Source organism: Monomorium pharaonis, chromosome 2, assembly GCF_013373865.1.
Source record: "Monomorium pharaonis isolate MP-MQ-018 chromosome 2, ASM1337386v2, whole genome shotgun sequence".
Classification (NCBI taxonomy): domain Eukaryota; kingdom Metazoa; phylum Arthropoda; class Insecta; order Hymenoptera; family Formicidae; genus Monomorium; species Monomorium pharaonis.
This window is the reverse complement of record NC_050468.1, coordinates 9,237,909-9,263,594: the sequence shown is the minus strand read 5'-3', so window position 1 is coordinate 9,263,594 and position 25,686 is coordinate 9,237,909. Positions and strand designations below refer to the sequence as shown.

Here is a 25,686-nt window from a genome sequence, read left to right as displayed (position 1 = left end):
CTGATCCTTGTGCGATAGATAGAAATAAAGAGAGAAGGGCGTCTTCGCGTGGCCTCTCGTTCAGGACGGTGGAACGTCCACAAGATTATTCACTACAGCAGTCGGTTGAGAATTTAACGTGTGGAAAGATGAAAGACTGATTCAGCCTTCAGTCACCAAATTCATATATACACCGAAAATACGTAACGTGATTAAATCACACGACGTCAATTCAATGCTGGTCAAACAAAGAAAAGAATAAATAAAATAATAAAAGAATCAAGCGACGCTTCGTCGCCTACGTTGATCGAGGGACTCGCGATAAAAAAAGCGTTTTGAAAACATCCTTTTCTTTTAAAGGGGAGCGATATCCCGCTCCCGGCCCCGTTGCCAGCTGGAAAATCTCCGCGAACCGCAATTTCCTTTAATTCAGAACAGGATTCCTCCCCAAAAAAGAGAAGTACTTTAATAAAAAATATTACGAAAGAAAGTGTGTGAGAGGGGGAGGAAGGCTGTGCGATATAAATAATACATAGAGTATGCAATGTATTTAATTTTGACGAGTGTTTGTAGTGATTACTTTATTAATATAGTTTTAAAAAAGCCGCTTTTTTTAAATCGCTGGAAAAAAACCAGAAAAAACCAGATTTCTTTCAAAAAATTGGTTTTTTGAGAAAAAATTACTGTTTGCTACATAGTATATGTATATGCGAACAGAAATGCCTGGCTACACTAACTACACTAATTCCGAGAGGTTTCTAAGTGTATCTTTCTCTTTCCACATGTTTTCGTATTGGAAAAAAAGACACACTCTGAATTAGCGCAGTTAGTGTAGTCAGACGTTACTATTTGCGAGTGTACGTTGCGTAAAGAATACGATAGCATTTCAAATATATCAAAGATATCTTGCAATTTCTTGTAATATCTTGCATTTTTTACGAAAAGATATCAAAGAACTTTTCATAAAAAATGCAAGATATTGCAAGAAATCGCAAGATATCTTTTAGAAATCTAAAAGACATCTATCTGTCCATATGGGTGCGTGTAATAGTATTTATAGCAGTGTATTTAATGTTTGTTATATAATACAGTGCTTATTTAAGATATTCATCATTATTTCAACAATGCTGATGCAAAACATCTTTTAGGTGAATGAAGCAGCACCGTGGCTGGTGAGTAAAGTTGTTATTTCTTGCAAAAATATACTTATGCAAGAAAAATTGTATATAGTAGCATCCTACAAGCTATTATTTAATTTAAAATTTATTAAGTTTTTATTAATTATTATTAAATGTTTCATTTATTATTAAATGTTTATTAATAACTGTTAAAATGTTTATCGAAAAAAAAAATTTTATGTATTGTACTATTACAGAATATTTGAAAGAATATTTATTAAGCGCTTACTAAAATATTGCGATAATAACAAATCAATTAGAATTTTTAAACAATATAATATATACTACTATATTCAGGAGACATACGAAAATGAAGTAATAGGTTAAAAATTGCTGATTTTATCGAGATTTTAAAATAACAAAACAATGTTTGTAAGACATTGAGATTAGCATGAGAAAAAGAGATTATATCAATGTCAGCGTCGACTCAAGACGCCAAGGTGCCGAAATTTGTCAACTTTGTGACAGGTGGCATGTCAGGGTAAAAAAGAATTTATTTTACGGTTGTTTACAAGTAAAAGCGTTATTATTTTTAAAGAGAGACGCAAATATTTAAAAAGTAGTTTGATTTAAAATTCACGACAATTCTATTCTGCTAACGACAGAGTGATAGCTCAGATCGCAACGCATCCTATGGATGTTCTTAAGATACGCATGCAAGTATCGCGTGATACTTTACGTGATGCAGCATTCCGCACACTTAATTCGAGCGGAGTTTGCGGTTTTTATTCGGGGCTGAGCGCGGCTCTTCTTCGTCAGTTGACCTATACCACTAGCAGGCTTGGGATCTACACGACGTTGCTGGATATCGGGGAGTAATGTCAGTCATTACGTTTAAAAATTAATTTTAATCCGCCTAAGTTAAATTATCTTAATTTTGTGTGTATAGTGTCTATACATACAAAAAATATTTGATATTATAGAATAATAAAAAATATTATATAATTAAAATATTATAAAATTGATTTGAAGAAAAGTCAAAGTAACAAGTAAATTAATTTTTTTACTTTAACTTTATATTCTTAATTCAAGTACTAAATTATTAAGATACAGAATATATTTCGAATGAATTTGTTACTTGTGACGAACTTAAAGTTGCGGATATATAAACATACAAGAGAAAACCGAAACCATAACACCCAATTATACACATTCTAAGATTTGTTGCTTTAAAAATTTATTTATTACTGAATAATTGACATTTGATACGTGATAAAGAACATTTTTATACTTATATACACATAAAAAAATATTTACTGCAAAAAAACTGTTTACGCAATTTTTTTTTCTTATAAATAATGATTATCTTAAATAAAGAATGTTTTTTTTGCTAATAATTTTAAAATATGCTTATCACAAATTTTAGAAAACCCTATTATCATATACTTGAAAAAAGAATTTGTACTGTCTTGAAGAATATTATAAAAATAAATTTTTAAAAGTCAAAATAATAAGTAAGTCAAATGTTTATTTTAACTTAATATTTTTAATTGAAGTATTAAATTATAGAATATATTTTGAATAAATTGATTATTTATGATGAAAACGTACGTTAGATTTGCTAATACATTATATAAACTTACGAAGTATTTCAAATAAGTGATATTTATTTAATTTAAGTACATATTTTTCTTAGTATAAAAATAAATTTTTTTGTGTGTATATTATAAAAATTGCTTATTCAAATTCTATTTTTTTAGACAACAATTTGGCTATTTAAATTACGTTACGATGATTAGTCTCGGGATGACTGCTGGCGTAATTGGCTCATTTATCGGTACTCCTACGGATTTGATATTGATTCGCATGGTGGCTGATGAGAATCTGCCACCAGGTATTCTTATTTCTTTTGGCACATATTTCTTTCTTAGAATAATTTAGGATGGTAAAAAAATACAAACCTTGTAAACGTGTTGCATATTTGACATGAGAAATTAATGCCTAGAAAACCGAAGAAATTATAGGAACGCCATTAGCGGCATATTTAATGTATGGAAAAGCGAGGGATTCTCCGGATTATGGAGAGGAGCAATACCAACGATGGGTAGGGCAGCGATCGTAAATGGAGCGCAGTTAGGTACATACACGAGAGCGAAGATGTTGCTGCGAGACACAGGTTGTTTAAGTTTGCAATGTTAATTTATGCGACCCATGTATATAGTTTTACATAGAGAAAAATGTAATAAATATAAAAATTTATATATGAGAATAAATAGTTAATAAAATTATAATAGAGAAAAATTATAATCAATAATTAAGTCTAATATCATTTAAGTAATTTTAATTACGATTTTTAATAAACTTTTTTAATATGACAGGGTATATCCAAAACGATATACCACTGCAATTTACCGCTGCCATGATGTCCAGCATAATTACATGTTTTGCTTCGATTCCGGTGGACGTAGCTAAAACTAGGTAAAAGAACGGCGACATATATTAAAGACGAAATAATTAAGGTCTTTAAATGTGCACTTTTTGTAGGATTCAAAATTGGAGACAACCTACGAAACCACCTGGTGTTATAGCTATGATTATTAAAATTGCTAAAACGGAAAGCATAATATCGCTGTGGCGCGGTTTTCTTCCTTATTATTCCAGAGCTGCGCCAAATACCGTAATTACTATGATGTGCGTTGATCAACTTCATCGAATGTACTTGAAATTTTTTCCGGTGTCGTAATGTAGCTTATTTTTTGTCAATATTAATTATTTTCTTCTAATTGCATTTGGATATATTTGGAATAAAATATAAAGTTAAAATGTTGTAATTGTTTAATTTAAATAACTGAGAATATTATTTTAGAGTATATTATAAAATTATTTATCCAAAATCTTGACATTATTACGATGAGCGTGTGTTGTTATACGTAAAAATACGATTTTTATTTAAATCAAACAATTTATTTTATCACTAAAAATATATTCTATATAAACGCATCAGTTGCTCATTGATAACGAGAGTCAGTACCGTGTGCGGACCAATCCTACAGTAAGTTGGCCAGAAACCTTTCCAAAGAAACCTTATTCCCTCGTTTTTCGCAATTGACATCATAATCGAGATCATGCCCGGAGGTTTATCAATCTTCATGTTTTGGATTCTACAGATAAGAAAAAATAAAAATTTTAAATTAGTTTAAGGATTAGTTTTACTTGAGGACTAATTTTAGAGAAATTTTAAATATTAAAAGTATTTTAATGGACAACCTGGTTTTAGCAATATCAAAAGGCATGGAGTTGAAGGCAGTGATGAATCCCGATACCATCGACGCACCGAAGTGTAAGCCTACACCTTCTTTAACGTTCACTATAAAAATAATAATTTTTCAATTAATAAAAAGATTCAAAAGATGTAGATATTAGAATATTATAAAGCAATATAAATAAATTATTACGAACTTTTATATATTTTTAATATACATATATATTTGACGTGTAATCAAGAAATTGAATTATTAAGATAATTATAAAGAAAATAATTGTAAGATATATTGAACACGGTTTTTTAAACGTACTTCGTGACGCGATTACATGCTTCACTTGACTGTAAGTGGCCAGTTGCGAAACGTTAACGACAACAGCTCTTCCCATCGTAGCTACAGTTCCCCTCCAGAGAGTAAATAGTCCTTCTTCTCTGACAATTCTAACGAAGGCGTCAAACACATTTTTGTAATTTCTTCGCTGTTCTAAGCGTTGAAAACATTAGCGATTTAGTCTAAAAAATGTTTTTTTAACATTGATAAAAATCAATGCGCTAATTATCTTGTGTAAAATTGATTATTACCCACTGGTAATCTTCCATCTATTGTCATTCTTACGAGAGCAACGTCGGCTGGTGTTCCAACGAAAGCCCCCGTGGCACCTGCAGTTCCAGCCATAAATGCCAGAATCGCGAAATTGGGATGGCCGGTATATTTTTGTCTGAAATGTCATTAGCCCTTCTTTAGAAACTACAGAACCAAAAATGGTGATTTTAATTGTTTTAGTCGTTTTGATTATTGGTCAACACAACCATGTTGAGTCATCAGACGTCTAAAGAGATGTTCTGATTTCATTCAGATTTTTTTTTACTTTTACTCTATCTGAAAATATTCTTGATTGTACCTTTGAATTTTTTAATTTATTTTTTATGGATAGTATCAAATTACCTCCAAATATCTTGCATCTGATTATAACTCCCCAGTCGTACAGTCGTGTACGTTGCCTGTCTGACGAGACCGGCCGTTAAGCCATTGTAAAACGAAGTAATACCCTCTTTGCTGTATGTGGTGGCGATTATATTCAAGATCGATGCTCTTCCCTTGTGCACTTGCATCCTATTTTTGATCACGTCCATTGGATGGACTACGCAAGTGCCCGCCATTCTGCCATACAAATGGAATTTGAAACATATTAGTGTTAAAGAAATTTGATACAAAAAATATTGATTAACTCTATTTTAATTCAATGCTGTACGAAATTACCCGGAAAGGCCACCCAGCAAAAAATTTATCGTTGGCGGTATAGGTTTCCTTTTTTCCTTCGTTTCTTTATCTTTCTTTGACATCTTTAATATGTTTTGTTGTATCGACGAGATAAATGTTTACGAATAAGTTGGATAATTAAATGACTTATTCCTCACACCGTAATCTAAAATACTTGCGTAAAATCTTCCAAGTCGAGATACATGTGTAAGTACGCGCGAGTCTATAATGTCAAATCTTGTAAAACTGCATTTTACAAAATTTTATTTTTAACCTATTAAAACGCCACGCTTTGTAGCGAAAAATATCGATTAAATATCGATTCTTATAAATCGATTTTTATATGAATTAGATTTTATTAGATTATTATTTGCATTTATTATTTGACTCAAACAAAAGGAAAAAAAACATAGATGTTTGCTATTTTAGATTAATTTATTCTGATATAAGTGTTTGATACATATCAAGTATTGCCTATTAAAAGAATATTTTATAATTGTTTGTATGAGAAAATAGTTTGCATTAAATGCATGTGCTACATTACCGAAATAATGTTGTACGGTAATATGTTATGTTAATTCATGTGTTTTGTTAATTGTTTGTGCACATGATACGAAACATGTTTTCGAGGAAACCTGTTTCAGACAGCTTATTTAATTGCTCGAGAAAGAAGTGTAATGTATTATGATGTATAACGAGTGCCCGCTGCAGTAAACAACCGTGAGAGTACTCGAACTTTCACAACTCGCCGAATTCTTTGTTCGTAAATTGCTGGTAAATTTTGTTTTGACATGGAAACTTTGTTTCTACCGATTTTTGCGTGAGGCGAAACGTGCCAGACTCGACGGTGTGATGCGAAAATAACTCGGGTAGCGTCCCAAATAAACGATATAATGATCGGGCGGATGTCTGGTAATTGCGGTCGAGTGACTTACAAATTAACGCTGTTTATTGCAAACGGCAGTTTACTGCAAATAATATATTTGATCGACCGCAACAGGTTTTGGACAAGTGTAGCGACGACTTTTTTCGACTTTCTTCTTGTTCGGCATTAACCCCATTTCTTTTTTAATCTCCTACAATAAAAAATGATTCTTATATAATAGGTTTACGAGTCTATTAATTTTAAACTCTTATATTGTGTCCAAATGTTTAAATGTACCTCTATAGCTTTGACAATCGGATAAAGCGGTCTCACACCTTTTGATTCTTCTAAAACTTCGTTGCCATAAAGCAAAATCCTTTGATTAGCTTTCTCGATTGCAGCTTTAGTGGCTTCGACTTCGAGAACTTGTTTTTCACGTTCTTTTTCGATTTGTTTTTCGTTCTGATCAATATCAAATTATTAAAAAATGAGTTGTTTTAATCGATATATTTTATATCACATACTTAAGCAGGAAAAAACGTAAAAAAACGTAAGCAGGAAAAAAAAGTTTATTTTAAATAGAAAATTCCATATATGAAATTATATTTTAAATATAAAATGCATATACATGTCATAACTGTGCAGGTATAATTCACATACAAAAAGAAATAATTGTAAAAAAAGTAATTTTTAAAAAATGTCTAGTTATTATTTTATTAAAAGAAACTTGATCTCTTACAAGTCTAGTCTTTTTCCGTAGTTTGTTTCCATATTTCAATTTTTGTTGCCGCTGTTGCTTGCGTTCTTCCAAGTCGAGCTGCTTGTCATACTCATCTCTTTTAAATCTCTGCATCATCTCCCAAGCTCTTAGATCCTTCTCCTCTTGTCTTTGCTTGGTCTTTATAGCTGCATCGTGAAGCCTATATTCCTCCATGAGAACACGCATTTTCTCTTCTCGTTCCTTTTGAGCTTTTCGTTTTTCTACCTCGGCTGCCTGTTTTTCCTCGACAGCTTTTTTCAAGATTTCTCGCTCTTTAGCCTCGTAAATCTGTTCAGTTGAAACATGTTGCTCCGCTGAAACAGAATTTGTTAATAGTTGAATCTGTTTTATTTGCGAGTTTTGTATATAAAATTTTTGTTTGCAGAATTTATGAAAATCGAACCTCTAATCTGCATTTGTCGCGCTTTCTCTTCCTTTTCCTTTAACGCTAATGATTTGTGAATTTTCTCTATTTTGGCTTTAGCTTCTCGAGTAACTTCTAACGCTCGATCTTCGAATTCTTCATTTTGCTTTAATTCTAGTTCGAATCGTTTCTTCTCCTCTATCGCTTCCTTGAAAAATTGCTGGAGTTTTTTCTTTTTGTTTAATATCTATAAATAGAATACACATTTTAATTTTTTTGAGATAAAAAGATGTTTTAGCGAATATCATATTTACGTCTTGCATTTCTTTTTCTTTCATAAGTTGCATATCACGTGTCGTATTTCTTTGCTCCTGTTTTTCAGTTTCGAATTCCTCCATTTCTTTCTGCTTATTGATCCGATCATTCTCTTCAATCCTGATTTATAATTAAACTAATAATATATATCGTGATATAATATAAAAAAACAAATACCTTTCTTTAATTTGATGCAAATAATATTTATTTAAATAATAAATATTAATTTAATTTATATTTTAATATTAATATCTATATTTTATTAATGCTACAAATATTTAAAATTATACTCTCGCGTTTTTTTACAACAAACTTTTTATTTAAATTAATGTTTACTGTTTCTTCAATTTAGTTCTATAATCCTTGATTTTCTGTGCTTGTTCTTCTGTTTCTTGTTTCTTTTGCTCCTTATATTTTGCAACATCTGCCTTAATTGAATTAGCATATTTTACATCATGCTCCTTATCCATTGCTCTAATAGTCTTTTGAAACGCCACTTGAGCGTCCAGCTCTCTGAGACACTAATAAAAATTGTGACAAATTATTTCGTGTTTAATTAACAGTGAACCTGGCTTAGAAATTATATGAATATTCCTTTCGTGAAAAAGTACCTCAGAGACGAGGAGAGCGCGATTAATCTGTCGACACAAAGGCCTCTTTTGCTCAAGCAATCTTCTTGCTTGTTGCACCACTTCAGCACGTTCTGCCAACCTTTTCTCTGTCATTTCCTTTACGAACATTTTTCTCTCTTCTTCGGCTTTTTGTCTTTTTGACAATAATTCTTCCCTTCGTCTCGCCTGAATATTCTATATCAAACCATTTTTGTTTCAACCTTGTTATCAGACGTTGCTACACAGAAAAAAAAAGTAATGAAGCCAATAATATATGTGATTGCGGGTTGCCAACTACATAAAATACTCGATACAATAATATTTGCTATTAATGCAAGTACAATGTTGATACTGCAATAGCATATATTATTGTATTGAGTATATCTGTAACTGGCAGGCCGCAATAACATATCTTATTGAATATATTACTTTTTTTTCAGTGTATATAAAATAAAATTTCTAAAAAATTTTGCAAATCAAAAAATGCACTGCAAATATATCTGTAGAGAAATTAATTTCTATTTTTTGTCTAAATTCTATAATGCATACTGATGACAAAAATTCAAAATATATTTTTTTTATTTTTAAATATATGGATACTCATACTTTGAAAAAAAAGTATTCTTTGCATTTGTTATCGTAAATATATTGAATCGGGAATACGTTAAGCATACTTCTATTGTGCTGTCCCATGTTTTACTTTTTTCATAAGTCGCTTTTTTTAATGCTGCTATTTTTGCAGCTTTCTTTTCTTGCTGTGCCGCTATTCTATCATCCTCCGTAGTATAATCCACAAAACGCTGAAAGGTGTCCTTCGTCACAACTAACGCCCGAGTTCTTTCAGACACCTGCAAATACGTGTTGCAGGTTAAATTTTTATTAATAGATGCAACGGAAAATTCGATCTCTATAAATTCAACGTTTGAGTGTAAATAACACTTACTTTGGTATTTTCGATTGTCTGCCCAGGTTTTAAGAGATACATAGTACACATTTCCGAATGATGTATCTTATTTCGCACCATTTTAAAGTTGATAAATTATATGATAAACATGAAACAGATGTTTCTTTTAATATGAATGCTGCTGAAAAACTGTAATTCAGTGAATATGCATTGACTATCCTCACACATGACACAGTACGAATGGTTGACATAGAAACCAAATAAACGATCAATACGTCTTCGTAAAAGAACCGAATAAAATTCACTTTATCATTATTTCTAATATTTACATGAAAAAATATTAATTAATTTTTATAATTTTTTATAATTTCAGATCTTTAAAAAAAAAATAGAAATGCTAGCATATTTTACTTGAATATTTAAAGCTTATATATAAGTAATTATTTAATAATTATTCAATGCAATTTAATTTATTTAATTATCTCTTTTATTTGTTTTATACACATATACATTTTTTCTAATTTTTGGGAAACTGACTAATAAATAATAATTATTACGGCGATAAGGTACATTGCTTGAAATTTTCAAAAATGAAAGAGAGAGAGAGAGAGAGAGAGAGAGAGAGAGTGTGTGTGTGTGTGTGTGTGTGTGTGTGTGTGTGTGTGTGTGTGTGTGTGTGTGTGTGTGTGTGTGTGTGTGTGTGTGTGTGTGTGTGTGTGTGTGTGTGTGTGTGAAGATTTTAAATACAAAAGTGGAAGCAACATAAATAGACTTATTAAAGACGGCTAAGCAGAGAGTTTTGAGAATTTGCTACAGAGGGCTGTAGAGGGGAAGAAGAACTAAAGGTAAGAATCGATATTAAAGACTCAGTAAAAGACCAATAATTCTTTAATATGATTAAAAATAATTCAATTTAGAAAACTTAAATGTATGATTATCCGATCGTCGAAATCTTTTTTGCAGCATACTATAAAATGGTTTATAATAAATAATTTTATTATTGAAAAGTTAAGCATTATAGTAATAGGCATATGAAACATCAAGTTACAATTTTCAATGTGTATTAGTGTACAATGTACTAATGTACCAAATAAGTAGTATCACAAAAAAAATTTAAGTAACACCTGTATTCGACAATATGAAAAAACAAGGTTTTTAATGCCGTAAGTTGTTCGAAATGATTAAAATGCTAAACTGCCCGTCAAACTTGATCGAGGTCGATAACGTAGAGTCGTTCGTTTATTCTTGTTCATAAAAATATTTGGTTTAAAATACAAATTATGTAGCTTATACGTATAAATGAATGGCATACCTTAGTTGAGAATAGATTGAGGAATAAGATTATATTTATTAAATTACGATTAGAAGCCATAAAAAAAGTTATTTGATCAAATTTTATTTATCTAAACGCTTTCACTACAGATTTGTGAAAATTTGATTATTTATATTTTTGTGTATTTATGTAATTATTTTATATTAACAAATTTATTTATTCACGTGTTAATTCTGAAAAATTATCTTTAAAAAGTCAAAGATAATTGACTCATATAATCATTTTAGTGTTTGAAAGATATTGTCGTCTAGACATTCGAGAAAATTTATTAATTCATATGTGGAAATGTTAAGATTATTGACAGAGTACGAAAGATTGATTGATTGATTGATACGTTAATTATGCCCAAGCATAGGCTAAAAGGCAAAGTATTATAACAAAGGTTTGAAAACAACATTATAAGACAGAAAAGCAAACTAAAACGCAAGAAAGGTGTAACGCAAGATGAAAATTACAATGACAAAAGTATCATTATATAACCTAATTCATTATATCAATCTAATTCTTAATATTAACTATACAAATGAAAACTTATCATGAGTTAAAGCTAGAAGTTAAGGGTAAATATAAAAATAATAGAAACATGGCACCGCCAATAATTATATTAGTAGTTGTGCTCGAATTTGTTAATGGGATCTTCTTGCTGTGAATTTGGATTGCTCGACGGATATCTCAATCGTTCTAAGGAAAGACTCGTTATCTATGATTGCTTAAGTACATCAACATTACAACACTTACGACGTACCGCGCACGCCGGCGCTACGTGATAACGACTAACTATACAAATACCTCTCATCACGAGCCGGTAACCGGTAAATTAATAAAATCGCATCGCGTGAGTGATTAAAAATTCCTCAACACTTATAAACTCTTTCAAGTTCTCAAGCGAATTCTTTAAACGTGTGCATAATGTAATCTTCCATCTGTGATCCTAAATGTACGACAACTCAAATTTGTTCTGAGTATTGCGTGTGTCATTCCACACTAAATTAATGTTGTATTATTTATTTGAGCATTGTTCCACGGCGTCCTTTCATCTTGCTTCCATCCGTAGAGCTAACTAACGAACTCTTCGCCGAGTCGCGAACATAGACTCTAAATCGTAATTTTTCTATTCAGTAAGATAAACAGATAAGATTATATAGGAAAGTACCCATATTCAGATAAAGTTTTAATCGTTTAATTCGGATATGATAAAGAATGATAGAATGTTATGTCCGGCGAAATTACGAAATTGTTCCCTCCTTAAAATATTTCTTATTATAAAGATAACGATAAAAAACGATTATTGTTCCATAACATATATTTGATAGAAACGTATAGGAACAATTTCAGATTAATTTGTACAAACTTTAAATCGTAATTTTTATATTCAGTAAGATAATTACCCGAGAAAAAATGGGTATAATATAATCAGATAAAATAATACATAATTATACATATATGAAAAGATTTGATAACATATGCAATTTTATATGCTTATATATAATCATATCCGAAATTTGGCGCGATATGATCATATTTTTATATGATCACATACAATTTAATCTTATTACATATAAAAACAGATCTGATCAAATATGATCATGCAAAGATAAGATCATATCACGCCAAATTTTGAATATTATTACATAATAGATGATCATACAGTATAACATATGCTCAGATATTTTCGTAACTAATCGTACATATGTAAATCTAATAATCAGATATAGGCAAATCTGATTATATACATAAAGATAAGATCATATCTGTGTCCAGTTTTGAACATTGTCATATATGATTATATAAAAATATGTTTTTATACGTTGCTGGAAAAAATATGGTAATAAAAAATATTGATAATAAAATTTTACATGATTATCGCTAAATTTTAAATTTTATATAATTTTGTAAATATAAGAATTTATTTTGTATAAATTACATAATTTTTTCTTGAGTTAATATTATAGTATATATTATATATTCTATAAAACCGTAATTAATATATATTTTGATATAAAAGAGATAAAACAAAGTACAATATGTTAAATTAAAAGAGTAAGATATCCTTTCCTTTCTAAAAAAGGGCATGGCATCGATACTCGCATCTCTCGAAGTATTGTTGTCGCTTTTCCGCGATGCCGATTAAACGTGTGTGAAGTTAGCATCTCAAAGTTCAGCATCTCATAAAAATACTGCAGAATTACTTGCATCCAGCATAGTTCTACAGTTCTTGATAGGTATCAACAATAGTTCCGTTGAATTATCTATTTTAATTAAAATTTTATAAATGAGATGCTAACTTCCAAAATCACATAATAGCATCTCACCGTATTTCGAATATACGACCACATAGAAGACAATCTATAGAGTCCTATCATTTAGAGACGTTCTATCAATAGTTCTGATGATTAAATTAATGAAAAAATAATTTTTTGTTACAAAACATACGTATATATGCGTGTACGTCTGCGCACGTGGATTTGGTGTAACTGGCATCTCAGATAGACCAAATTAATTAATTTAAAAATTTTAAAAGTATTTTTCAACAACTATCTAGATGGGAAACTTATATTTATAGGTCTAGACATGAGATACTGATTGAATATTGATAGTTCTGTTTTTTTTAACGCAGTTCCCATATAGATACGGACGCGTACAATAGTTTTAAAAAAAGTTATGCTGTTATAATTAATAAAAACTTTTTTTTAAAAATTATTTTGCCCAGAAAACTTGAATTTTGAAGGCTGGACGTGAAGTGCTAATCGAATATCGACAGATCTATTTATTTTTAAGTAATTCTCATATAGTTCGGGACGCGTACAATATGTTTCTATAAAGTTCAGGTGATATAATTAATTAGAACATTTTTTAAACAATTATTTTTCCCGAAAAACTTGAATTTCTAAGGCTACACGTCAAGTGCTAATCGAATATCGACAGATCTATTTATTTTAACGTAATTCTCATATAGTTCGGGACGCGTACAGTATGTTTCTATAAAGTTCAGGTGATATAATTAATTAGAACAATTTTTAAACAATTATTTTTCCCGAAAAACTTGAATTTTTAAGGCTACACGTCAAGTGCTAATCGAATATCGACAGATCTATTTATTTTAACGTAATTCTCATATAGTTCGGGACGCGTACAATATGTTTCTATAGAGTTCAGGTGTTATAATTAATTAAAACATTTTTTAAACAATTGTTTTGCCCGAAAAACTTGAATTTCTAAGGCTACACGTCAAGTGCTAATCGAATATCGACAGATCTATTTATTTTAAAGTAATTCTCATATAGTTCGGGACGCGTACAATATGTTTCTATAAAGTTCAGGTGATATAATTAATTAGAACATTTTTTAAACAATTATTTTTCCCGAAAAACTTGAATTTCTAAGGCTACACGTCAAGTGCTAATCGAATATCGACAGATCTATTTATTTTAACGTAATTCTCATATAGTTTGGGACGCGTACAATATGTTTCTATAAAGTTCAGGTGATATAATTAATTAGAACATTTTTTAAACAATTATTTTTCCCGAAAAACTTGAATTTCTAAGGCTACACGTCAAGTGCTAATCGAATATCGACAGATCTATTTATTTTAACGTAATTCTCATATAGTTCGGGACGCGTACAATATGTTTCTATAAAGTTCAGGTGATATAATTAATTAGAACATTTTTTAAAGAACGCTTCGATCTGGCACTTGTTAAAATGATAGCATGTAAACTTTTCAAGTGTTCCCAACAAAGCCCAGTGTATAGACGTGTTAGTATTTTGTGACAGTAAGAAATATTTTATTTTTGTATTTTTCTTAATTATTTTGTTATTTTTATGATGTTTTTACTTGAGTTACAAGCATAATCTGCTTTTTTAAGTCGATAAAAGCTATTTAATCACAATAGTCTCTTGGACACATTTGATTGCTAGTTCTTGCGTATATTCTATGTTCTATGGCATGCTTAATTATGCTGGCATAAATTTGACAATTTTATACCATTTGCAATAAGAAAATCTATTTTTAAATCAGTATGATTTTTTGATAGATATGGATTTCAATTTAGTAAAGCACATTTGTCACATTGTTTAGAAATAAAAACATTGAGAAGCTATTTGCGCCATACAATTTGAAAAATTTTAAATAATGGCGATGACTCTACTCAGGCTTTTATTAATCCTAATACAAAAATAAACAAACAAAAACGATGTTTTGTATGTCCGTCCGCAGATAATAAAAAAACGTGGTTTTGTGGTGTATATGGCGAGCCAATTTGCGACGATTATCGCACGATTTTCTGTTTAGATTGCGCACAAAAACATAGTTAATATTATTTCTTTAATTTTGATCATTCTACATTGTATATACCTAAGTTTTTTATAATACTATAATTTTTTATAATAAAAAAAGACTTGTGTGAAGTCATACTTTAATCTAAAAAACCTCAAAAGAATTTTTCTTAATAATAATTTGTTATTAAGTTATAAAGTTTTTTACGAAATTCCATTTCTTGTCAATCTTGGGAAATTGTTATTGTAAAAAAATTTTTAATAAATAATCAAAATAACTATCAAAATTTAAAATGTAGTCACTCAAAAGTAATTTTGTCAAATTTTTTGCATGTATTTAACATTTTAAAAAAGGAACAGGACAAAAAAGGGTCAGTGTACAAACCGTGTTAGTCAAACTAAATGTACAGACGGAGGGTTAACTGTAATTATAATATGTAATTATAATATAACATGTAATTATAAATTTTTGTATTTGATATTGTAGGTTCCAAAAGCAAAAGTCGAAATATTGGAGTACTTAAACAAGGGATAGATTAAAGTATTATTAAAATTGTTTCTGAAACTCGAATTTGGAATTGCGGGTCTCAGAGGCCGTATGGAACCGAATTACAGCAAAATGAATGACTTAGTATCGTGCAAATTGGCCAAGGATTAATAAAATATTTGTTGGACATGATATTTAATGTTGCCCAGAAAGATGTCGCAATAGGAATTACAATAATAAAAGGTAGTATCTAAAATAGTGAAAATAATGATATTCACATACTCCAACTATTTATATACTCTAACTCATGATACAATTTAACACGTAATACTGAGAATATAAATTTTTAGGTTTTCAGAATTAACTTCTGCGCAGCAATCTTTACAACCAATGGTATTCAGATTTATTTTCCACGATTTGCCCTACGTTGTTTATACCTTACTTTTTGCCGTTTGAGGGGCAAACTTTAAGGTAACATTTTTATATAATAATTGTATTAGAAACAGAGCTCTCGAAAGGCAGACACTTATCACTCTATTCTTGTTTCAGCCATTCATAAGATGATAGAAGAGCAAAAGCTGCCATTCAGAATTTCTCAGAATAAAATTCCTAATTCAGAGAAGGAAAAAAGCGTTCTGAATCTCAGCATTTTTATTAAAAAATGTAAAAATAAATATTATAAATTAATATATTTTATGTGTGTCATTAATATATTTAATGTGTTCATTAAAATCTAACCTAACTGAACCTAATCTTGCAACCACAGGGAGGATCAACCTATAATTAGAAACCCGTATAAAAAGACTCATTAAAAGATGACGTAAGATGATTAATTTTAAACATTTTTCAGATATTTTAGAGGTGACTAAAAGATGTCTACCCGATCAAAATTTTTTATACATAATAATATGTAATTATATAAAATCAAGTAGAAATACATAAAATTATATAATAATTATAAATAATTTTACATGACTTTAGTTATAATTTTTAATTATAATGTTTATACATAATTATATTGTATATAATATTTTATTGTACCTAATTATATATAATTTTATATAACTTTAATTATAATTTTGTATAATATCTACTGATGTACAATTTGTTAAAGAAAGCTTTCATCTAAACTTTTATATATCTATAGATGATCTCAATTTATAATTGAAATTGCAATATTAATTTTAGAATGCTAACAGATTGAATAATGTACTATATGAATATTGACACGTAAAAGTTTTGTGTTAGAAAAAATGTAATGCAAAAAATTTTCATTTACACTTTTATTATGAAAATATATATAATTTATAATTTAAACTTTATAAACATGAATAATCTATAATTACTAACTTTAATATGGCAAAGTTGGATTTTTTACTCACATAAAAGTATCAATAGCCATAGTTGGGCATCATAACTTAGAGTTCAGAAATGTTGTTTACTAAGGTGAATTAAGGAGTGAAAAAAAAAATATATGGAGTATGTACAATTTATATAAGTTACTCATTTTATGTTATAAATAATGCTGTGTGAAATAAATCTTACATAAATATATGGTACTCATATTCATTGGGATTTAATACCATCCATCGGGAAAAATAAACCAATTATGAGTGTCAGCTATATTTCGCACAAGCGAATCATCGGTAGTGAGTAATTGAGCCAGAATTTACATGACAGTTGCTGGTGAAATTCATTCTCTGCTATACGTGCCACTTTCGATGAAGATTCCGGATTTTTTTTCATCTTTACCTTCAGTTATTATCTTTATGCCTTTAATATAACGTTCTTCATGCGATTTGATCACCTTAATGGCTTGTAACTTATAGGAATCTCATCTAAATAATAATAGAATAGATTACATAAAGTCTATGATAGTTATTAAAATCAAAGTCTTTCGGTTGTCTATGAGGAATTGTATTCTGAATTAGTTTGTAGATATTGTCAATTTAGAGTTTATATGACTTTAAAATTTTTCATAATATTATAGAATTCTCTAAGCGTGTTCGGAGATACCATAAAAAACACTTCTTCGTCTATTCGTCTCAGTTCTTCGCAATAGCTGAACTGTAAGTAAGATGTTTCATGATTTTGCATAACAAAAATCTTAAGCTTATTGATAAAATATCAATATATTTCTTATATTCTTGATTTTAGAAGACGATTTTATTTATAAATTATTTATTTAAAGGCTTGATTTTATTTATAATTTTATATTATGTTTAATATATTCTTATGAAATGGATTTTATTTAATTCAGATGAATAATAAAAAATACTTGAGAATTTCTTTTTTTTATATTAAAAAATACTTAAAAAATTAATTAGTACGCAATTAATTTTGAAGAAGAAATTTGCGCGTTGTTCGTATTTTTTGTTTTTTTTCTAACTAGTTTACTTATTCTATTCTTTAAACAATTGAAGCATTTCCATTTCTGTTTCTATTGTTGGGACAATGCTGAAGAGTATGTAATTTTTGCAATTAATCTTTGTGACAGCTAGGCCCGTTGTCACAATAAATAATGTTAATATCCTTCACATGATGATTATATATATACATATATGCGAATTTTTTCTTAATTTTAATTGCGAATATTCTAGATTATATATATAAAAATAAAAGCAGTGTAAAATAAGAATATTGAATTTATATACTTGAATTTATGTAACTCAACGCATTTTAATTAAAGAAATACATATACTTGGCGCTTTTTAAATTTTTTTTAAATTTGAGTATAAAACTGGGAATCTATAATATTGTCGATATATGATCGTGTACGGTATATATATATGTATATGGTGTAATAAGAGTATCAATGTATACACTAAAAATACAATATCAAACATAGCATCAACTTATAATATGTAATAGTTTTTACTTTTTGATATTATGATATTAAATTTGTTTTTGTAAACTTGCTTTATGCAATATTAGCGGAAGTGAGTTTGTATCTACTACAGATATATGAAGATTGCTTTTGTATTTATATAGTGAACTTCTATATGTCGGAAATGATATAGTGTTTATTTGCAATAATAGCACGTGAAATGCATTCATCGATTTTGATTCCTTGAAATTGCATTTAAAGCCGACTACTCTTAGTCAATCTATTTCAAGATCATCTTAAGTAAATAAATTTTAAAATGTTAATATGGCTCCGTAATTAATTGATGGTATCTTATTAAAACTATTTAAGATGATCTTAAATATAAAATTATGACTATGAATATTGTCCTTAGATTTTTTCTATATTATAATTGTTTCTCTCAAATTCCACATTTATCATTTGAACTTCTCGTCTTTCCCGCCGTCGTTCGTAACGATATCCATGTTACCGACGCCGTGCCCCGCTTTGCGGTTACGCGAACGCGCCGCAAGATGACGGCGAAGCGTGATCGTGCACCTGTGGTGACAGCACGTGTTACAGCTGAGTGGCGGTTCGGTTATCGGAAAAGTGAGTATAATATTGCAGTGGCCGAGTGCTTTTTCCCCGCTTTTCCTCGCGCACCCGTGGTGCCGTCGACGCGGATCGAGTTTCACTGGATACGTCCGGGGTACGTCTGAACGCCAGCGAGTACCGACGGCTTGTTCGCGACGCGATGCGAGGCTGTTTATGCGACGCCGACAACACGTGAGTCGGCCGATGTTCTCCGGCCATAACCACCGTAACAAGGTCCCTCGGGATCACAGTGCGTGACCTTGGTTGCCACTTTCTCCGAGTCGGCTGATAACGCCGAGATTCGCGGAGCATATTCCGCGAGAGACTTCGTCGCTAGTTCCTGCGCGCGCGAATTCGTGAATTAATGGCGGCGGATCGAGTATCGGACGTGCGTTCGATCTCGGTGACGCTAACCTAAATCTCTTGCAAGAGATATTCCCATTCTGACGCGCGACTGGAGGTATCTAAGGCGCTCATTACGAGTAGTCGACGATGTCGTGACGTAATCGTCGTCGAGCGGACGGCGATCGGTGATTTCCTGGGTTTTTACCGGTTATGCGTTTCGCGTTCGGTCGATTTGTTTTGCCTCGCGCCGCTTTTTCCTCCGGGATATTTACGCGCGCAAATTTTGGCGCGCGCGCGCGTAATGGGACGGCCGTTCGGAGGTCGTTGCGCCAGGCGCGAAGGGGTGAAATCGATAGAGTATTGACGGCGGAATCGTAACCGCGCTGCGTTCGATAGAGTGCTTGAAACCTTGGCGTAAGTGTAGTACGCCTTCCGCGGCTGATAGACACGTGTGTATTGAAAGTTCGAATCGCGGTTGTTAGGCTGATAGGTCGAATCGCGCGAGTTCGAAGCTTCTGTGATAAAGCTAGAATTGTGATTAATTGCACGGAAGTTTGGAAAATACCACGTCGGTTTTCAGGCTCCAGGGAATTGCGATTTGAATAATTAGGCCTGTTCTTCGTCGCTGCACTGCTGCAATAAGTTAGAATAAAACAAATATATTTTTTCTCATTCTAATTTATTGCATCAGTACAGCAGGGCAGCTACCAAGAATAAATCTATTTGTTTTACTTAAGAGAAAGGAGAATTCGATTTTTAAATTAAAGTTTATATAATTTGAAGAAATTAATTTTTACGCGTAGAGGAATATTTTTATTTTTGTAAATTATTTTGTGTGAGGTCAAGAAAAATTTTCTATTTGTTTTTAAATTGTTTAACTCAGAAATAGTCACCCCATTTTGCATAAATAATCATCTGAGGGTAATTTTTTACATTCTAATTAAAAGTTATTGTTATTAACTACATATTATCGATTATTCTATAATTTATTGATCTCTAAAAGAGTATTATGTATAGAGATTTAATTGATATTTTCTGAAGAAAGAAACCAAGGGTATATTAAATAAGTAGAAGAAATACATCAAGAAGCTTATTATGACAATATTTCGAAAAAGTGAAAATTAATTACTACAATGGTTTTATATTGTGAGTTTTCGGGATTATACATTTATTGAACATTTATATTTTTGTAAAAATTAGTTGTTACAAAAGAAAATGAAATATATACTCATTTTATAATTTGAACAATTTAAAATGAGATAAAAATTATCGTAAAGAGTTATTTATATATTTGTTTTTGCAAAATTATTGAAATGGTTTATTTTTATTATGTTTATTTGTAATATTTTATAAATATAAAAATTATGAAGTCTTAATAGAAATACATTGACAGAAAAGAATGCTTAATTCAAATAAATATTCATTCGAATAGTACCAATAACATATTTTATAGAAAATGAATAATACTTATTTAAAACAAGTAATACTTTCTATAATTTAGAAAATATTTCTTATTTGAAATAAATATTATTCATTTTCTATAAAATATGTTATTGGCACTATTCGAATGAATATTTATTTGAGCTGAACATTCTTTTCTGTCAATGTAGAAATATTTATAGAATCATGATATCAACTTTTTGTATTATATAAGCATAAAAGATATCAATAGTTTAATATTTTATTTAATATTTGTTAACTCAAACCTCACATTATTTATGAAAACTTATATTATTCTAAATTTATAATATAAATTTTTATTATATTTGATTTGTTAATGATTATACTCAGCCAGTCTTCAATATATCTGTGTAATGAATTATAACTTGTTTTTATTGTACACAAATTGAGTTTTGGAATTTTTGAATAAAAGATAGATGATTTTGAATTAGAATATAAAAAAATTGTATTAATATAAACTTTATTTCTACGATGCTGGAGTGTAGATTATTTTTTCAGGATGTTATACTTTATTATTTGATTATTTCTTTATATAAATAATATATTTTATTATTTTATTATTTTTATTATATATAATCCAGTGAGAGAGAAGGAGAAAGAGAAAATTTATGTATGATAAATATTGGACGTCGTCTTTGATATGATCATTTTCGATATTTATAAAGTCATTTATATGGAGATATAAAATCACTGTATATGAATTAATTGACATAATACGCTACGCGTATTTTCTTATGTCTGCGGTCAGATAATTTCGATTCTATGGGCAAATACTCATATTTTGAATAAACTTGTCTTTGTATACAAATTTTGAAGGCTGATAATGATAATTTTACATGTAAACTTTATAATACGCAGTTAATGAGGCGTGCCGCAAAAAATAATGGACTAGTTTCGATCTGACTAACGCTTTTGCACCGGAAAATTAAGTCATAGTATCGCCACGTGGCACGTGATGCACCGAAGCGAGGTGAATTAATTATTAAATGCAAATTCGATATTAAGTAATTGCGGCTACGACATACATTGCATTCTGCGTGTTTTTGCTTTAATGATGCAACCGAGAAGTTAAAAAACGTATCGTAGTTGACAATACTTTATTCGAGAAATCATTATAAATTGTGCTTGATGTTGACATTTCCGTGCGGCGCGCAAATTCTTGCATGGGATTAACATTGAAGTAGGCATATTGCTGCTCTATAATTTCCGATCGATGCTTTCTATGACTAACCCTCCTGGTATGTTTTCAGGTAAAAAAAGTGGTTGACGGAGAAGGAATGAGCTACAAGGTTTCTCGGGAGTTGCAGTGAATTAGGGTGAGTGCATTTTTGAATATCTGATTAATTTTACAGTTTAATTCTATGAAATATATACTCATATTTAAATCAAGTTTTTTGGAGCACATATGTTTTTCTTTTTGTTTTGCTTAGAAATTTATATAGCTGATTATCAAATTTATCATTAAAAAACTTCTTTTAATACAAAGCATGTAATACGAAATGTGCTTAAAATGAAGAAATCTTACAACTCACTTTAAGAAGCTAAGTAATGTATTTTGCACATTTTAATAATTTGTAACAAGATACGATGTAAATTTCAATTTAAATAGAGACTTTGTTTTTAGATTGCGCATATTAATAGAAAGTACACATGCTATATTTATAACAGAAAAATAGACCAGAGATTTAAATTCTAATCTAACTATCGGGTGGGCGAAATAACGTGAATATGTATTGCTGATATGAAACATGTTTATTAAAAATCTACTATCATTCTCTCTACATCTACTACAGTAAATATCACAGGTACACGTTTCTCTATCACATGATTCTCTGATCGGTCGTTTTTTATACATATTATGTTTGCGCTACGCGATACAAAATTGCGTCTCGCGAAATCACCGAAATCGCCGTCTCGTAAGATCATTTGTCGTCGTTGTCCCACGTCCGATGTTCTTGACCGGTTGAGAGACTTATACAACAACGTTACATATCGGCGAGAAAATAAGAAAAAAAACATCCTCGATAAAAGTATGAAATAAACAATAGAAAACATCTTAACTATCTGAGTAAATTAAAGCTTCAGCCGTGCTTGGCCGCGAATAAAACTACGTATCTATCGAGATCCCAGTGCAGTCCAACTCCTGTGGAACGTTATATCGAAGTTGCTGGTGACGGAACGTCTTGGGAGACATGACATCTGTTTCAGTGGTACGTTCGCGTCGGTCCCAGTGCTTTTGAGCAAGTGGAACTCCCCCTTAAGTCTAGGTGATCTTTGTGTCGTATGGGGAGTGGACTCTTGGCTCTTCTTCCTCGCGACGTCCGTTCCGTTCAGATCACAGACGAGATTGCAACACCGGCGTCGAGGCGATAGTTCGGGAATCCTTCGGATTCGAGATCTCCTTTTTTCGCCGGTTCACTCGGAAACTTGGGCGAGGATTTACCAGGGCCGCCAGATAGGCTCGTTCGGCTTGGCTACCTGCAAGAGACCCTGGTGGCTCTGGGAGACGGCGTCGATATCGGTTCGCACCGGTGATGGCTGGCTGGACGCCGGCGTCAGTGGCATCGGATATTCATCGGCGCTGAGTTCACTGGTGGGCGACGGCGAGGACTGTGGTGCAGTCACGTGGATGGTCAGTGGGCCGGTCTTGTCCATGGAGTTGAGCTTGTGCCCGAGATGTGTCATCAGCTTGGTACCCAGGGCGACGTCGACGCCAGGAGTGGCGGCTAAGCAGCGACTGACCTCGTTTGCGCAGTGCGTGTAGCCGGCGCGAAAGCGGTCGGCGTCGATTACCGGATTCGCCGAGAGACGCTGTTGACGCTGAAGCTTGTGCAGGTGACGCACCGTCAATTCCAGGATGTCTGCTTTCTCTAATTTCGCCACGTTCTCGCCGTCGCCGGCCAGCGCGGTCACCATCAGATCCTTTAGCTCGTCCAAGCAACGATTGATACGCGCTCGACGTTTGCGTTCCAGCATCGGCTTCATCACCTGCGAATCGAAACGGACGGATCGCTATAGATTGACTTTGCACTTGGTATAATTTAGAAAAATTGTTTGATATTATTTTACGCGAAGGATAAATTTCACAAAGATCTATCAAAATTTATGGTAAAAAAAAATTGCAAAGTTGAAAATTAATTCAAAGTTTGCGCGACGAATAGAGCAATTGTCTTTTTGAGAAACTAAGTTGGCACCTACCTTACGATACTGGTATGTCCTGGAGATCGGTTGCTCCTGCCCATCGGCTATGATAATCTGCTCGTGCATCTGCATGATTAATCCTTTTTTTTGCGGCGGGTTCTCGCTGCACAGTCAAAAACTTCACTTGATAACCGGTATATCGGTTTATCACGACCTTCTCGTGCTATCACACCGGTTCGTCGAACTCTAATCGTCGCTACGATTGCGATTCACTACGGTTGGCGGAAGGAAACGTGTATGTGTGTGTCTGGACAACACGTCGGTCTCCAGCTCGACCTTCGAGTGAACACGAACAGAGCGTGATTGTAGCCGCGATCGGGTGAGGCTTCGACTTATATAGGCAAGGGCCCCCATGCGGACGGGGCAAGGGAACGGGTATGGGGCCGCATAGTGGGGGACAGGCCTTCCGTGGGAACGGTCCGTAGAGGTTGGTTCCCAAGCAAGCACACCACCTGTAAGCGGCAGCTGCCAGACACGCGCCCACACCAAGCCATCGTCACCATTCCTGCGTCCTTGTTGCACCTAGCCGCGGCGCGGAGTCGATGCTCTCTACCTCGCCTGATCGTCGACGAGTGGTCGTGCCACGGTATGCGCGGCTCGTAATCGTTCTCTTTCTCTCTCTCTCTTTCTCTCTCCTTCCCTCTCTTTCTCTCTCTCTCTATCCATCTATCTTTCGCTCCTCTCGTTCTCTCCACCGTTTCTTCCTCGCTGTTCCTCTTTGTTGCTTATTGCCGCGCGTATTTCCACGAGCGCTCATACGGAAGGACTAGATCTCGACCGACATCCTCCTCTCCTTACCTCGGGGCAAAATAAAGAAGCCGTCTCTGTCCCACCTGTAAGGTGCAGCCTCTTCCATCGCAGCCGCAGCTTCCATGCCCGTGCTGGATCTTCTTATCGTGATTCCGCGTCCCCTTCTTCCTCGTAGTTTCTTTTCTCTCTGTCCCTCCTCGCTTCTGGTTCTCCCGCTTCGGCCGATCGAGGAGCGTGCTGGGCACAAGTCCGGCGCAACTCCGGCGCGTGATTGCAATCCCACTGGCTACACGATGTTAAATCGTGCGCCGCTGTGTGCCTTTTATATGTATGTACGCGCGCGTATTCCGTAGCCGTCCAGTCCGGTCAACGCCGCGGAATGGTATCGCGGCCATCGGTGGCGCGAATGATCGATCGTTTTACGCGTATTAACGCGAAGGGAAATCGCGGACGAGCTCGATAAAGCTCGTCGCTGCAAAGGAGTATGACAAATCGGTCGTTACAGAGTTGGTCGTGTAACCGAGCGAGACACGATTAATTAATCTTGCTCCGATCGGCGCCGATTTTCTGTCTTCCTTCTCGAGTAGCACGCGCGTTCCACGGCGGCGGGTGAATGGGATCGAAGAGCGAATCAGATCTTAATGTAATAATAATTCGTTCGCTACGCTTAATCTTACCGATGGAAAATTAATTACCCTTATGTCCTAGTTTTGTTCTGTGACATAAATTGTTAATTTTTAATAAAATTGATTCAGAGATTGCTTATTTTTTAATTTAATTCTTGCCTAAAAAATTGTACGATTATCTATTCTGTTTAAATCTCGTAAAAATTACTTAAAAATTGCACAATTCAATTTTTACTTTATAGGAATAAATTTTTACCGTTATCAGAATAAATTATTCATAAGACTGTTCAACTTTCATAATAATTTTATTAGTAGTAATTCCAACAT

At 32.2% G+C, this 25,686-nt stretch overlaps 5 protein-coding genes and 1 long non-coding RNA gene across 9 annotated transcripts in view; 3 read left to right on the top strand and 3 right to left on the bottom strand.

Annotated features, from left to right (window-relative positions):
- Positions 1 to 1,004: 1,004 nt before the first annotated feature.
- On the top strand, positions 1,005 to 16,443 carry LOC118644628. 2 transcript variants are annotated; one of them, XR_004962399.1, is made up of 4 exons: positions 1,005 to 1,151; positions 15,538 to 15,780; positions 15,888 to 16,008; positions 16,087 to 16,443. It is a non-coding gene; the product is annotated as an uncharacterized LOC118644628 (long non-coding RNA). The 2 variants fall into 2 exon arrangements; XR_004962398.1 differs by lacking the exon at positions 1,005 to 1,151 and having other exon boundaries at positions 14,536 to 15,780.
- On the top strand, positions 1,439 to 5,395 carry LOC105834026 (mitochondrial 2-oxoglutarate/malate carrier protein). Its single transcript, XM_012676214.3, has 7 exons — positions 1,439 to 1,638; positions 1,763 to 1,972; positions 2,858 to 2,991; positions 3,103 to 3,273; positions 3,476 to 3,575; positions 3,642 to 3,787; positions 5,334 to 5,395. The coding sequence occupies exons 1-7, from the start codon at positions 1,571 to 1,573 to the stop codon at positions 5,393 to 5,395; spliced, it is 891 nt and encodes a 296-aa protein (XP_012531668.2). The 5' UTR covers positions 1,439 to 1,570.
- Positions 4,006 to 5,135, bottom strand: LOC105834027 (mitochondrial 2-oxoglutarate/malate carrier protein). Its single transcript, XM_036283560.1, has 3 exons — positions 4,673 to 5,135; positions 4,365 to 4,464; positions 4,006 to 4,258 (listed from the first exon to the last, which is right to left on the bottom strand). Exons 1-3 carry the CDS (start codon positions 4,746 to 4,748, stop codon positions 4,072 to 4,074), a joined length of 363 nt encoding a protein of 120 aa, XP_036139453.1. The 5' UTR covers positions 4,749 to 5,135; the 3' UTR covers positions 4,006 to 4,071.
- On the bottom strand, positions 5,288 to 9,684 carry LOC105834029 (trichohyalin). Its single transcript, XM_028194110.2, has 9 exons — positions 9,479 to 9,684; positions 9,210 to 9,383; positions 8,536 to 8,730; positions 8,261 to 8,445; positions 7,924 to 8,044; positions 7,649 to 7,856; positions 7,225 to 7,559; positions 6,783 to 6,947; positions 5,288 to 6,696 (listed from the first exon to the last, which is right to left on the bottom strand). Exons 1-9 carry the CDS (start codon positions 9,557 to 9,559, stop codon positions 6,586 to 6,588), a joined length of 1,575 nt encoding a protein of 524 aa, XP_028049911.1. The 5' UTR covers positions 9,560 to 9,684; the 3' UTR covers positions 5,288 to 6,585.
- A 2,543-nt stretch (positions 16,444 to 18,986) lies between the features above and the next one.
- The window catches only part of LOC105834028 (tubulin polyglutamylase TTLL4), a 201,703-nt gene continuing 195,003 nt past the window's right edge, over positions 18,987 to 25,686 (top strand). The window contains exons 1-2 of one of the 3 annotated variants that reach the window (XM_036283555.1): positions 18,987 to 19,091; positions 22,033 to 22,098. The gene's annotated coding sequence lies outside the window, so the exon portion shown is untranslated. Of the gene's footprint in view, positions 19,169 to 21,366; positions 21,963 to 22,032; positions 22,099 to 25,686 lie in introns of those variants that run through there. The other 2 variants (XM_036283556.1, XM_036283557.1) reach the window with 2 other exon arrangements.
- LOC105834030 (enhancer of split mgamma protein) lies at positions 22,516 to 25,584 on the bottom strand. Its single transcript, XM_012676218.3, has 2 exons — positions 23,981 to 25,584; positions 22,516 to 23,770 (listed from the first exon to the last, which is right to left on the bottom strand). Exons 1-2 carry the CDS (start codon positions 24,053 to 24,055, stop codon positions 23,222 to 23,224), a joined length of 624 nt encoding a protein of 207 aa, XP_012531672.1. The 5' UTR covers positions 24,056 to 25,584; the 3' UTR covers positions 22,516 to 23,221.